Here is a 14,724-nt window from a genome sequence, read left to right on the forward strand (position 1 = left end):
TATACCTACAGCACCTAAAATCGGGTCTTCCATATGCACTGGGTCTGCATGTGCCCAACAAATATCTGTTGGTGGATGAGGGTCATCATGGAGAAGAGGGAGGAGGTGGCAGGCGGGGTTAACCTGGTCTAATCTGCTGAATTCACTTTCTTTCATGTTTTCATTCAGGCCTTCATTCCGTCATTCGCTCAGCACTTGTGGAGAACTTCCTATGTGCCAGGCATTGTGCTTTGTGTTGTTGTCAGAAGCTAAACATGGCAGCCCCATCCAGCAGGGACCACAGCTTGTATTTGCCAGTGGCCAGCTCAGGGCCTGATGAGTGACAGCATCTCCCTACCAGGGAAAGAATGACTCCATGGTTAGACGTATATTGTGTGTGTATCCTTTGCTACATGCAGGGTGGGGCCGCCAGATGAAAGAAAGACCCAGCCTGGTATGCCCACAGCAGTGCAGGGTATTGGAAAGACTGGGGGACTCTAGTTCTTCTCCTAGTGGGAGGACCCTGCTTCTCCTCCAAGCCCTGCAATACCACTTAAACAGGCTTGATTTGAGGCAGGACTTCCTGACCTGCATTTTTTGTCTGTCTTTCTCTTTGCTGGCCTCCTTCCTCAGACCACAGCACTTCTAGAGCAGAAAACCCAGCCTGGTGCACAGTGGGTCTTCAGAAGCAGCTTGGTGGGTAAATGGACGTCCACTGATACTTGGGGCAGTATGCAACCTCTGTCCTGCAGGTTAAGACTTCCTCTAGGGCCAGGTGCAGTGGCTCATGCCTGTAATCCCAGCACTTTGGGAGGCCAAGTTGGCAGTATTGCTTGAGCCCAGGAGTTCAAGATCAGCCTGGGCAACAAAGTGAGACCCTGTCTCTACCAAAAAACAAAACAAAACAAAACAAACACTTCATCATAAACATTTTGTGAGCATCTACTGTATGCCCAACATTAAAGCTATTGCAACCAACAGCTTCTCCTAAGGCAGATGTGCCACAGAGACCGATGGGTCCATGGCTGAGCTGCTTCAGCAGAGAGCAAACTATGTGTTCCCTGAAAGTCCCCACCAGGCCAGGAATTTTCATCCTGAGGCATCTACAGAGGCCTGGCAGCCCCTGTCCACCTGGTTCCCAGGTTTACTGCCTTCTGCCCCATAGAAATGGGCCCCTTAGGGCTGTTTGGTGAGTGCGCTGTCCCCTTTGCAGGGTGGGTAATGGCTTGGTGTCTTCCAGATTCAATGTCCATCAGAACAATTCATGCCCAGCCCAGTCACTGGCTCTGTGCCAAGAACCTGCCTGGCAGGAAGACTGGTTGTGGGGTGATGGCAGAGGCAGGATACAAAGCCCTTCCTTGGAATTCTCCCCAGCGTCCCTGCCTCCTCTTCTCTGCTGCCAATGAGTTCCTGAAAGGCCATGAGCCTCATTTCCCTACCCACCTAGCAAAATGCAGTTAGCCCCCAATATTCACATACAGAATTGGATTTCTTGTTGAATAACAGTCTCATGCCTCCAAGCTCAAAGGGCCCACACAAATTATCACATTTGATGCACCTATTTTACAGATGGGCAGAGTGAGGCTCTGAGAGGGGATGCCCTCAATTTTTTGGGGTTCTCACAGCATTCTCATGGATCTTTTGGGCTGCCCTCGGTGAAGCAGGCAGCGTTCCCTGGCACTAAGCCTTGCCTATTCAGATTTGTGAGTGATATTTGGAAAGGCTTTGGTGCTTAGCCACTGACCTGCTGCCTGCCTGACCTTTCAGGAAATGCAGCCCCTTGCCTGGAAATGGCTTTGTGGACAGTGAGTCGTGTGGCATCACCCACACAATACAGTAGGGAAAACTGGACAGTTTCCCCAGTTTCTCACTGGGCCCCACCGCCTCAATCCTCCTTCAAAACCTGCCTGAAATTCACCTCTGTCCTCTTGGTCTTTTTGTGACTCTTTCACCAGAGATGTCCTTCTCCTCCGTGGCTGCACATTTATCCAACACACCCTTTAAGATCCAAATGCCACCTCCTCCTGGGAGCCTTCCTCGGTTTCTTTCCATCCCTTAATCAGCTTCACAATTCAATTGATCTACATCTCTTTGATGGCATTTATCACATTCTCCTTATATTATCTTATCTTTATGCAGTTGCAGGGGGTTCTCCATGACATAGTGATGTCTGATGTCTCCCATCCAGACTCTCTTCCCTACCCCAAGTTGCTGTGCATGTCTCCTGTCCACATTACAAATGCGTGCATGACCAGAAGGCAGGACCATGTGGAAATTTTTGTCCCTGCCCCCGTGATGGCAGACCCTTTTCCCCCAGAGTCTTGTACAGGGGTTTGCATACTGTAGGAGTTAAAACAAATAACTTATTTAAATTACCAATGGTTTGAGCATCTATTGTATCCCGGGCTCCATGTGTCAGGCTGGGTGCGGGGACACAGAGATGGATCTGACAGTGACAGCGCCATGTGACGTGTGCTGCAATCCCCGGTGTAGGGCAGAGCAGCTCACCGGAGTCAGGTGAGCTCTGGGCTGCACCTAGAAGAACAACGAGGTTGTGAAAAGGGGCAGAGGGAGAACCTGGGAGGAAACAGTATGGAGAAAGCATCGAAGTAGTCAAGCTTACCTGAGCCTGGGTGCAGGAATCAGAGAGACTGGAGCTCAGGAGGCCGGATCTGAAGCTGGGGAGGCTGGTGAGGATCTGCACAGAACCCCTTAAAGGCTAAGATTTGGATCCTTATGACAAGATGCAGAAGTTTGGGGTTAGGTTACCTGGGTTCAAATCCCACCTCTACCACCTACCAGTTTGTGTCAGCTTTCCCATCTGTAAATGGAGAGAAAAAAGCAGGCCTCCCTTAAACCCCAGCCCTGTGTGGGTCAGGGTCTGGACTAGGGTGTGGCACATGCAGAGATGCAGCATACCAGGAGATGTCAAGAAAACTCAGCAACGGAGGTAAATTGCCCAAAGCAGTGCCCCAAACCCCTAAGTAATCAAAATAATATTTTACTTTTAAAATGCTTTTAAAAGTATCAAAATTAATGCAAAACCCTACAATGAACAAAATATCTAAAATGTAAGTAAAGACAGGGTCTGCATGGTACCAAGTATGTAACTAAAAAAACATCAGTTATGATTGAAGAGGGAGTTCTCAACCTTAGGGGGTTGTGGACTTCTGAAAACGGGGGAGAAAGCCCATGGCCCCTCTCCCCTGAAGAATGCACAAACATGCTCAATTTGTGCACAGTTTGGGGGTGTTCCTGCACTCCCTGGGGTTCGTGCACATGGAAGTTAAGAACTCTGGTTCAACACTGGGGGTGCGGGGGTGGTTCCACGCGCCGGCCAGCAGCCTGCCAGTTCCCCAGTCCCACGACTGGCCTCCCTCCTGGCAGCCATGGGTGCTCTGCCCTCTGCAGGAAGCAGCGCACAGCTATGCAGCTTCCCCCACCCCCCTACCTCCCCTCTCTCGGCTTGGGACTTTTCCTAAAGTTTGTTGAAACCAGACACCTTGCTCGACCGAGCCCGCGTGCAGCCAGGGTTTAAAAGGCCGCCTTCAGAGCCCCCTCCCCGCCCCCAGCGGAGACTTCAAAAGGCCCGGCGGGCGCCGCGGCCCCAGCACCTATGAGCCGCCCCCAGCTCTCGGAGCCCGCGCCAGAGCCCGTGGACGCAGAGCGGCCGAAGTTCGAGCGCAGGCGGACCGGGTCGGCAGCGCAGTCCCGCGCGCCCATGCCCCTCCCGGTGCCGCTGCGCTCCGCGCGTCCGCGCCCCGTTTAGGGAAGGGGACCTCGCCCCCCGCCCCCGCGCCCACGGCTGCGGGGACCCATGAATACAAATGCCGTTAGGCGCCGGAGGAAGGACCGACCGGCCAGCCTCGCAATTAGGGACCCAGTAAGTGCTTGGGGGCTCCTGGAGCGCTGCGAAGTGTTATGTGCCTGTGTGTGTGCGCGCCTAAAGGTGTGCGCGTGTGGGGAGGTGGGTACACGTGTGAGGAGTGAATGCGTCTGTGCACATGTGCGGTGGGCACTCTCGGAGAGCTGTGTGCAAGTGAGGGTGTGCGCGCATGTGTGCACCTGGGGTGTGTACACGTGTGGGGGCGATATGGCCAGGATAGCGTGCATTTGTGCCTGTGTAAGCATCCGTGTGCATGCGTCTGCGAGTGTAGAGTATCAGCGTGTGCCTGAGCCCAGATATCTGAGGATGCGTTTCGTGTGAACCTAGGAAGGGTGCGTGGCTGTCCCTGCATGTGACCGGGTTTGAGCGTGTGTCTGAGTTTGGGGAAAGCGTGGATACGTGTGGGAGTGTGTGTGTGCACCGGTGAATAAGTGTAACTTTGCTCGTGAACGAGTGGCAAGAGGGGTAGAGGCGGAGGGAGCTGTGTGGTCCCAGGGCTGGACTGGGGTTTTGGGTGTGAGAATTTGCCCGGGGGCCAAGGTGTGCAGCTCTTAGCTCCCGGATGGGATCCGAGGGAGTTTTTGTCGATTCTAGGGAGGTGCGTGGGTGGTGGTGGTGGTAGGGGGTGCGGTTAGATTCCAATTACTGACAGAAGGGAGACAGAGGGTGGCAAACCTTTAACAAGCCCACCCTATATGTTCTCCAGGGCGCTCCGAGTCTGGGAGCGCAAACTTTTGGTGGGCGGTGGGAGTCACGATACTGGTTGTCGTGGGCGTCTGGACACCAAGTTCTGGTCCTAGCTCTGTCCCTGAAACTGTGGGTTTCTTCCAGGAGTAGAATTTGGCCCTTCTCCCCTACCCCAACCCCCCATTGGAGGACCCCCAGCCTCACCAGTCAGAAGTTCCTAATCTCAGAACAGTGATCAAGTCACCGTGAAGCCCTGGGCAGCCCCTTCCTCTCTGTGAATCTGTTTCCGCATCTGTACAAGGGGGAGGGGGGCGGGTGTCCCATCGGGGCTGTAGTGAGCCAGCTGAGGCTGTATCCTTGGCTCCGGCCGGCAGGGGGCAGCAGGGGGCAGCAGAGGGCTGCCGGGCGCGGGGAGGAGGGAAGGTGGAGAGCCACCGCGGGCCGAGACTTTAAATCGCCTTCATTTCCCCCAAATCCTTCCTTTTCCTCTCCTACCCCAGGCCGGCGGGGAGGCAGCTTCCACCGCCCTCCGCGCGCCCTCACCCGGCCTTGCTCTGCCTCCGGGGACCGCCAGCAGCCCGCCTCCAAAAGTTTGATCATCTCTCTCTTTTTCTTGCTTCTTCTTCCTTTTTGGTGGAAGCAGAAAAGGACCGAGGCAGGGGCGAGCGCGGCGCCCGGACTCCTGGGACCATGGGCCTGGCGCGGGCGCCCGCGGGGCCCCAGCCGCGCTGCCTGCCTGCTCGGGCGCCCCTGGGCGCGGGGCTGCGCTGGGGGCGCGGGGGCCGCGCGCTCTGAGCCGGCCTGGCGCGGCGGGGCGGGGGGCTGGCGGCCCCATGGGGCGCGCCCACACTTGCCCCCCGGGCTCGGGAGCATGAAGTAGGGGCCTGCCATGGGAGCGGGATCGGCGCGGGGGGCCCGAGGCACAGCGGCGGCGGCGGCGGCGCGCGGGGGGTGAGTACGAACTCGGGGACGCCCCCTCCCTAGCTTCCTGCTGCTCCAATCTCGGGGAGGGCCGGGGTTCCCCGCCATGCGGTCGCTTCCAGCGGAACGTCAGCTTCCTGCCCCTTCCTGCGCCCCCGCGAGGCGGGACGCCAAGGGTTAACAGGGGCTGCGCCCCCGGCCGGGCGAGAGTTGGCGAGCGCTGTCTGCCCTGCCGCGCCTGGCCCGGCTGCCCGATCCCGTTGGGGCGGGGGCAGAGCCAGCCCGGGTGTCGGGGGTGGGGGTGGGTGGTGGCGCTTGGAGCGGCCGGCGGGGTGCGGAGGGGGGCTTTTTGGATGCTTGGGGGAGGAGGGGGGTCTCCGTTTGGGGCCGTCTCGGTGTGTTCCGGTGTCTCGGTGTCTGCAGGTCCCAAGCCTGTACGTCTCCGTTTCTATCTGTTCTTGTGAAATTGTCCGCAAGTTTCTAGGTCACCAGGTCTCGGGTTCTGCTCCTGTCTCCGTGTCTGTGTGGCTCTGCACGTCCCCGCGTTTCTGGAAATCTCCGCGTGTGTGTGTGAGTCGGCCTGGGTCTGTGTGTCTGTGTTTCCTGCTTCTCGGTTCCTGTCCCTTTCACGTGTGTAAGAGAGAAAAAGTGAGAGCCAGCATGTCAGAGCAGAAAGGGCCCTGGGCGATCGCTGTGCGGAACCCCTCAGTGTCCTGATCGGGAGACAGGGCCGGAGAGGGGGAAGGACTCTCCCAGGAGCGGCTGCGCGGAGCTGGGGCCCAGAGGCTGGGATTCCCAGCGTGTGGAGTAGGAGTTGTAAGAGAGAGTGAGCCTGTGCTGGAGCCGTCGCAGCGTGTGGGTGTGTGTGGGAGCCAGCAGCATGCAAGCAGCCCCTTGGGGCCTGTGGACGGCGCTCCTCTCTTTCCATCCTGCCCCCAGGACACCAGGACACTCCCCAGAGGCTGTTACGGCTGTAGCTGGGCCCTGCCCCCTTTGAGCTGGAGTCCGCGGGATGACACCCCCTCCTTTCTTCCCCATGTCTTGGAAAAAGCTGGCTGTTTGCGATTCCCTCGCCCTGCACCCCCCTCACCACAACACACACACACACACACACACACACACACACACACACACACACACAGCACCAGTGAGCACACTGCTGACTCATTTTCTCCAGAAGACCCTGCGCCAGGGTAGATGCCAGCAGTTGGGCAGAAAAGTGGTGCCAGGCGAGCACCCCATGGTGGGGCTCCAGCTTTGGGCAAATGGGCAGTCAACACTGCTCGGAGGCCCAGTCTCTGCCTTCTCCTGCCTCCCTGCCTCCCTTGACATCACGTTGTCCTGCATCATGTCCTGCATCATGTGCGCTCTGGCTCCAGCATACCTCTGCTCTCCAGCATACCTCTGCTCTCCAGCATACCTCTGCTCTCCAGCATACCTCTGCTCTCCAGCATACCTCTGCTCCTGGACCCTTCTGGCCGGACCAGACTCCATGATGTCTATGGACACATCCCTGGCCTCTGCCTCCTTCTGTTTCCTCCCTGTACTCAGAACATTCTCCCTCTCCTGTGCCTCCACCGGCCCTGCGGACCCTCAGCAGCCAGCAGCCTCCTGGTGGTCTCTGTCCCTTTCTGAGCACACTCCCCCTGTTCTTTGTTGGCATTTTCTCTCCTCCATCTCTGTCCAGGGACCCTCTTGATACCCACATGCCTGGCTTGGCTACGCAGAGTACCATATCCACTGGGGGTAGGGGACAGCAGTGAGACACTCAAGGAATCATGTTGGTGGGAGGCAGGTGGCACCACAGGAGGGCCACGAGGCTTGCCATCAGGCAGGCTCGAGTTTGAATCCTAACTCTGCTGCACCAGCTTGGGTGAGCCACTCTGCTGCTTGTTTTTCTCTTCCACAAAACCAGCACCTTATTCCCAGCTGGCTGGGTTTTGTGAAGATGAACAGGACCATGCTTGTAAAGGGCTTAGAACAGGGCCTGGCATGTAATAAGTGCTCAGTAAACAGCAGCTGGTATTTGTATTATTCTCTTCATGTTGAATGGGTGTGTGAGTCAATGGGAAGGTTCCGGGCTGCATCCTATCCAGACGATGACCTGTCTGTGTTCCCATGGAGGACGTGGAAGCTGTGAAGAAAGCCCAGGCATAGCCATCTGGGCACAGGGGGTCTGGCCAGTCCATGGAGGCAGGTGGGACAGGTCCACCCCACTTGATGAGCTGTAGTTCCAGCTAACTCCCTTTTCAGCTTTTACCTCATGCGTGAACAGCCAAGCCTAGTGTCCACAGGGCCACCTTCCCTGTGTGTTTCTGTGGCCTGGGTCTCAGCTCAGAGCCCTCAGTGACTGTTGAAGCTGGTGTGGGTTTCCAAGATCCTGTGTGTTTCCAGGTAATAAGGATGGAAGAAAACTATCCAAGCAGGCTGCCGGTTCTGGCAGTGTAGTTACCCAGGAGTAGCCCCATTTGGTGCACTGGCAGAGGGCCTTTTGCAAGGGCATAGGAACACCTGGGTTTCCTCCTTGGAGGGCTGTGTGGCCAGATGATGTTTCCATGCGACGTTTCCTCGCGGCTCCCGTTTCTGCTGCCTCCTGGCCTCTCTGGCCTCTGTGCTCTGGTCTTCCCAACATTCTGGAGCCCTGGATTTGCAGAGACAAGGCCCACAAGACAAGTGGTGAAAACAGAAGTCTGGAAGAACAAAGCCCCGAGCCAGCACAGGCACTAAACATGATTAGCAGTAGCCTAAACAGGATTGGAACGGGAGCAAAAGAATTGGCAGGGCCTCCCTCTGAGAGCCAACTTTCCAGGCCTGGAGCTGACTTAGATGGCTCGTTGGCTCCCTGGGTCGCATCTCTGTTCCTGCTGGTGAAGGCTGGGGCTCCGGTCTCTGGCAAGTAGGAAGTCCCCGCAAGTCTCCAATTTCTGCTCCATGGAGACAAGTCAAATGAAAAGACCATCTGTTAAGTCATAGACTTGAAGCACTGTGTGGCTTTGGGCAAGTAACTTTCCCTCTCTGGACCTCAGTTATGCATCTTTTCAAAGAAGGGAGAGAGAGGACTAGAGTGTGACCCCTAGATGATCTTAAATGGCCTTCTCCCACTCCGACAGGCTCTATACTTGGGAAGTTTATGGGTCAAATGCACACAGAATCCATTTCCAAGAGGGTCAGCTGCATTTGTCAGGGAGAATGAATGGAGGCTGAATACTTTTGTAATAGGCCTTCAGGGCTGAAGTCCTCAAGCTGGAAGCCATGGTGTTAGGAAGCTTAATTGAAGAGAAGATTCTGATTCCATGTCTCTTGTGAGACTTCTTTCTCCTGATTTTCAGGGATTACAAGGATTTGCCCTCTAATTCTCTGCAGAGTAGTCACTTTGGTATAGCTGTAGCCAGGGAAATTGACCGAGAAGGACATGTGTGGTTTTTGTACCTTCTCTTCCCCACCTCGCCTTTCTTTATCAGTTTGGGAAACTTCCTAGGAAGTTTGGTGTGTGACATAATTCAATGAAGGACTCAAGGAGTGAGGGCAGGTGCCAGAGAAGGGCCGGGAAGAGAGGGGGCTGGAAGGAGATGGAACAGAAATTAGTAGGGTCACAGGAACACAGGAAGGCAAGGGGTAGTCTCTTCTGAGGAGGCATTCACGGAAAAAATGAGTTCTAAATTTGGGGACTGCTGAATGACAGAAAGTACTGTCAACTTCTTTATTGCAGGATTTCTCAGAGCCTTTGATATACAGTTGTGCTTTCCGGATTGTCAAGACTGGGATGCAGGGGACAGCTCTTCCCTAACGTATCTGGCCAATTTCCTAGAAAGCATGTCCCTGGTGGGTGTGGGAAATACTACTGAAGAATTATGAGCCCAGACGCTGCCCAGGATGGAAGTACCTGCCTTCCCTGAGCCTTGGTATTCTCCGTTTGTCTAATTAAACAAAGCTGCCTTTTATTTCTCTCCACGGCTCATGCTATTGCCATTTGCTTCAAGTAAGCAAGTCATGCCAGAAAGGTTGGCCCTGCCCTTCTCCCCAGGCAACCCCAGGGCAGCTTGACACTTTGACCTTTAGTCGTTGCCCGTGGTGAGCTGGGGGCCTGGCCCCATGAAAAAGGCATTCTCACAACAGTGGCAGCAGATTGGAGAGGATGAAGAGGAAGGACCAAGGATTATCTTGCTGTTCTGGAAAAAGTCAGAGCAGGGGAATTAAGGCTTTGGGAAGACACTTTTTAAAGTCTAGAGTCCTGTAATATCAGGTAATATTAATTCATCTTATAAAAATATACTGGACACTTCCTATGTGCCTGCCAGGGGCTGGAAATATAAGGCCAGCATGGTGGCACATGCCTGTAATCTCAGCTACTCAGGAGGCTGAGGTAGGAGGATAGCTTGAGCCCTGGAGTTCAAGTCTAGCCTGGGCAACATTGTGAGACTCTGTCTCAAAAAAAAAAAAAGAGTGAATAAGACAGGCATCCTTGCCCTTTAGAGACTTTGTCTAGACAGGGAAATAGGAGAGTAGACAATGACCACACACGTGAGACCTGCTGTAGTGCAGCATGTGCAGTGAGCTGCGGGAGGTGACACCCAAGCTGGGATCTAACGGATGTGTAGGAACCGACCAGGCAAAGGAGTAATGTCTACGTGATGGGAGTAGCATGTGCAAAGGCGCAGAGCTGGAGAAGGCGTTCAGGGGACCATCATTGGCGTCTGAGTGCTGTTTCAGCTGGTTTAGGTTATGCTGCAAGTAACCGAAGACCCAACTCAAAATAGTTTAAACGATAAGGGGGGTTATTCCCATATCAAGAGGCCTCAAGGAAGAGCAGTACTAGGGTTGGTGAATTCAGCATCCCAGCAGTGTCTTCAGATACCCACTATTTTTCTGTTCTGCCATCCTCACGTGCTCATGGGGCTTGTTACTTCATGTGCCCAAAATGACTGCAGCAGCTCCGAGCAGTATGTCCTTACTCAGCAACATATAGAGGCTTGAAGAAAACCTTCTCTGTCCCTTTGAAATGCTTTCCCAGGGTCCCTAACAGGCATCCCTCACCTCTCATTGGCCACATTTGGGTCATGTATGCATGCCTAAAGCAGTCACTGGCATGGCAGATGAAATTCTTGGGATCAACTTAGATTTATCTAAGATTCATGTAAGATCCTCTAAGTCCATGCCTATGTGAGCAAGCAGGAAGGAGGGATGCTGTGGGCATGTAATCACCAGTGTCTTCACCATGCCCACAGTGACAGAAGCTGTCGTCTAAGGTGCCCAGGGAGTCTGGGAAGAACCTAGGGTTCCAGTTATCAACCCTGGCAGACAGGTTTCCTAGATTACGTGATTCCACAGAAGCGCATCATCCTAGCTTTCCTCTTGGAAATGCATCCTGGGCTTGTCTGTCCCAGCCTTAGCCCTCACCACCCACCTGACACAGCTCTCTTGCCTGCGTCCCGCCTGTCTCTGGCCACGTGCCGGCCTCCCCTCTGCCTGGCTGGGGATCAGATACCCCAGGTGGCTTCGGGTGTCACTGGTGGCTGCTCCCACAGGAAGGTGAAATTGTATCATTGCCTTTGCCCATCTTGGCAAGAGCCACAGAGCAGAGCTTTAACCCTTCCTGGCCCTAGAGTGTAGGGACAGTGGGGACTGTCTAGGGGAGTATTTTTGTGGCTGGCAGCAGACTGAGCCCTTGCCATGCATGAGCTTATTGAATCCTCATGCCCGGCCTGTGAGATAGGGAATATCAGCCCATGTTGCAGAAGATAAGACAGGCTCAGAGAGGCTGAGCGACTCATTTGGGGTCATACAGCTGGTAAGTGACAAGGCCAGGTTTGCACCTGGCTCTGTCTAACTCCCCCTCATCCCCTCTGTTTTCTTTCTCCCACTTTCCATTAGGATAAAGCCAAGTCGGGAGCTGCCTTCACACAGCACTGGTTCTGGTTAAGGGGTCTCCTCTCTCCTGCCCTGTGTGGGGATTGGTCTCCCAAGCAGACCAGCCTGGTCTTCCTGCTGACCTTTCACCCCTGGCTCTGCTGTGCATTGGCTGGGGTCTGGGGAAGGGTCTCAAGATCATGAGGCTGTAGCACACAGGGGGAGATGAGGCCCAGAGAAGGGGAGGGGCTGGCCCCTGGTTGCTCAGTGAGTCAGCATCAGATTTTGAGCTGGACCCTAGATGTTCCATATGACCAGGGCAGGGCTTCCTATGCGCTGCTTCTTCCCCGTTGACGTTGGCTAATTGATCTGCGAAAAGCGAGGCTGTGTTTGTCTATGTAAGCAGGTCCTCACTGAGAGGCTGTGCCTGGAGGCCGGGAAGAGTGGGCGGCTGCTCTGATGGGGTCCTAGAGCCTGCACCTGGCCTCCTGCCTCCCGTGGACAGGACTGGGTTGAGACTGGGACTGGTGTCCACTCCCAGCTTCCCCGGCCGGATCCGGGCGTGAGGGGTGGAAGCTGATGCCGCCTCTGCTTGTGTCTCCCGGTCTCTAGGGGGTTTCTCTTCTCCTGGATCTTGGTCTCGTTTGCCTGTCACCTGGCCTCCACCCAAGGAGCTCCTGAAGGTAATTCTCTCTTCTCTTTGTCCAGGGGGAGACAAAGGAGAACGGAAGGGGCCTGAGAACTCAGGGGTAGGAGACAGCCGTGCCCGTTGTTGGAACTCAATGCCTCAGTTTTCCCATCAGTAGAATGGAGATGATAATTCTTTAGGCTTGAAAGAATGACATTTGAGGCCAGGCTCAAGCCTGCAATCCCAGCACTTTGGGAGGCCGAGGTGGGTGGATCACGTGGTCAGGAGATCGAGACCATCCTGGCCAACATGGTGAAACCCCGTCTCTACTAAGAATACAAAAATTAGCTGGGCGTGGTGGCAGGTGCCTGTAGTCCCAGCTACTCGGGAGGCTGAGGCAGGAGAATCGCTTGTACCCAGGAGGCGGAGGTTGCAGTGTGCCCAGATCGCGCCACTGCACTCCAGCCTGGCAAGAGAGCGAGACTCCGTCTCAAAAAAAAAAAAAAAAAAAATCGCATTTGAAGTTTTTGTAAAAGGGTAGGAAGGACTCTGTGCAGAAATGTGGAAGGGTGATTCTTGTGTTCCTTTCTGGGGCAAAATTTGAATAAGTTACTCTGCTTTTAAGCCTCAGTTGTCCCTGTTCGTTCACTGAGTGCTCTAAGAACTGCTAAAAAAAATTTAAAAAAGCATTAAGCATTAACTGTCATGGCCCAAGCCTGGGATCCCATCTTCCTCTTCCTGTGAGATCCTGCTTTTCCCTCCTATCCCTGAGGGGCTGTCCAGGGGGCCGGGGCGGCGATGGGCTGGCTCCACATCTGCCCAGGGAAACTGAAACCTCTCCCACATCTGTTTGTCAAGCAGCCGCATGCCTCTGAAAATAGCTGCCCTTCCCCCGCCTTCACGCCCAGCCCGTGTGCTAGGGCAGGCAGCCCGGCACGCCGGGAGTCACTATGGCCTGACCTGGCCACTCAGCAGGGATTGGGCCCCTGGGAGGGCAGGGCTGTGCCCGGAAGAGACTTCTGCTGCCCAGCAACATTTTGTGCAAATGTCATATTTTCCAAGCTTGCTGTTTCCCCCACAAAGTAGGTGAACAGCTGTCCAGAGTCCTGAGTCAGGCACTGGGGCGGGGGGTTGGGGAGAGGCTGGAGCTGTGTGGAGCCAGGTTTATGTAATAAAGGGATCTTGTGGGGGCCAGCTGGCAGGCTCCTTCTAACTTGGCGTTGGGCTGAATTCATTCCCCTGTCCCCCATCTCTTCACCCTTGATGGGATGCTGGATGTGTCTCCACCCTGCTTTCCAACAAGCCTGGGAGGCCCCAGGCAGAACAGCATCATGGCTAAGCACAAAGACCCCAGAGTCAGGTGGCCTGGGTTCAAACCTTGGCTGTGCCTTTTTTCAGCTGCAAGTTATTCCCTCTGACTCTTCTGAGCCCCCTCTATAAAGTGAGGATAATAAAGAGTACCTGCTCCATACATTGCTGAGAGAATCAAGTGAGATCATGCCTGTAAAGTACTTGGTATCTAGTAAGTGCTCAGCAAGTATTAGTTTTTCTTATTGCTGTTAATTAGTTACCTGAAAAGTTTGGGCAAGAACAGCCCTTTCCTATGCCCCGCAGGGCTCACAGTGGTCAGACTCATGGCAGCTCTGTGGTGGTCACATTTGCCAGGTGTCAGGGCTTGAGACTTTGCCCTTTAGCTGCAGATGGTCTTTGGGGGACACCTGGAGACTGGCTGGTTGTCAGCTTAGAAACCCACCCAGTGGATAGGGGAAACCTCACCCATGCTGCCTGGCCCAGCCAGTTGTGACTCTCTTTGGGTGAGTGCAGGTTAGCCCTAACTTCCATGTGTGGAGAGAGGTGTGAGCAGGCCTGAGGGGCCCTCCAGGGATTGTTGAGCGGGGACTAAAGGAAGGACCAGGTGGCTTCCTGCCCTTACCTCTTGCCCAATCAAATGGCTCCTCCCATTCTAAGTCTCAGTTTATAGTGAATAATAGTGAATAGTATTTCATGATAATAAGAGGGTTTCAGTGATTAAAACATATACCACTAAGAGAATCCTTAATCAGTAGTTTATTTTAGCTTAGAACCTGAGGACAGACAGATGGGAGAAAGGATGGGAAGGAGGAGTTTGAAATGAAATGAAAGCCCCTTGAGTCCTAAGGAAGAATAAAGGTCTTAAACTCAAGCCAACCTGAATCAGCAACACAGAGCTATAGAATTCTTAGAACATTGTAACACATGTGCTATCTCAAGGTCTGTTTCTCTTGTCTTACAGGCAGGGAATTGAGGTCCAAGGGTCAGTAAGACACTCAAGCAGAGTTACTCAATGTGGGGCTTGGGTGAAGATGATGAGGAAGATGACCATTTCATCCTCCTAACAACCCTATGGTGTAGGCGCTCTTTATAGCCCTGTTTTACAGTGGAGGGAACTGAGGCTCACTGCTGGTCTTCTCAGGCTCTAAATTTTGGCCTTCTGACTCCAGAGTCTGCTATAGAACCATTATAACATGCTGCCAGCACTCAGGTTCTCAGTTGCCCCCAGGGAACTGTCCTTCTATCCATTCATCCACCCATTCATCTGCCTATCCATTTACCCATCCATTTATCTATCCATTATCCATCCATCCATCCATCCAATATCCATCCATCCATCCATTTACCCTTTCATCCACCCATCCATCCATTCATCCATTTATCTATCCAGTCACCCATCCATCCATCTATCTACCAATTCATCTACCTGTCCATCCATCCATTCATCCACCCACCCATCCATCCA

The 14,724-nt window shown here is 54.2% G+C and overlaps 1 protein-coding gene across 7 annotated transcripts in view; it reads left to right on the top strand.

The window, feature by feature from the left end:
* The first annotated feature begins 4,982 nt into the window (after window positions 1–4,982).
* Window positions 4,983–14,724, top strand: part of COL27A1 (collagen type XXVII alpha 1 chain) — a 157,603-nt gene continuing 147,861 nt past the window's right edge. For all 7 annotated transcript variants that reach the window (XM_032164950.2, XM_058445493.1, XM_058445497.1 and 4 more), the window contains exons 1-2: window positions 4,983–5,503; window positions 11,933–12,003. In XM_032164950.2, the coding sequence (XP_032020841.1) occupies window positions 5,442–5,503; window positions 11,933–12,003 (133 nt within the window). In that variant the 5' untranslated portion in view covers window positions 4,983–5,441. The remainder of the gene's footprint in view (window positions 5,504–11,932; window positions 12,004–14,724) is intronic.

This window comes from Hylobates moloch, unplaced genomic scaffold (assembly GCF_009828535.3).
Source record: "Hylobates moloch isolate HMO894 unplaced genomic scaffold, HMol_V3 SCAFFOLD_10, whole genome shotgun sequence".
Taxonomy (NCBI): Eukaryota; Metazoa; Chordata; class Mammalia; order Primates; family Hylobatidae; genus Hylobates; species Hylobates moloch.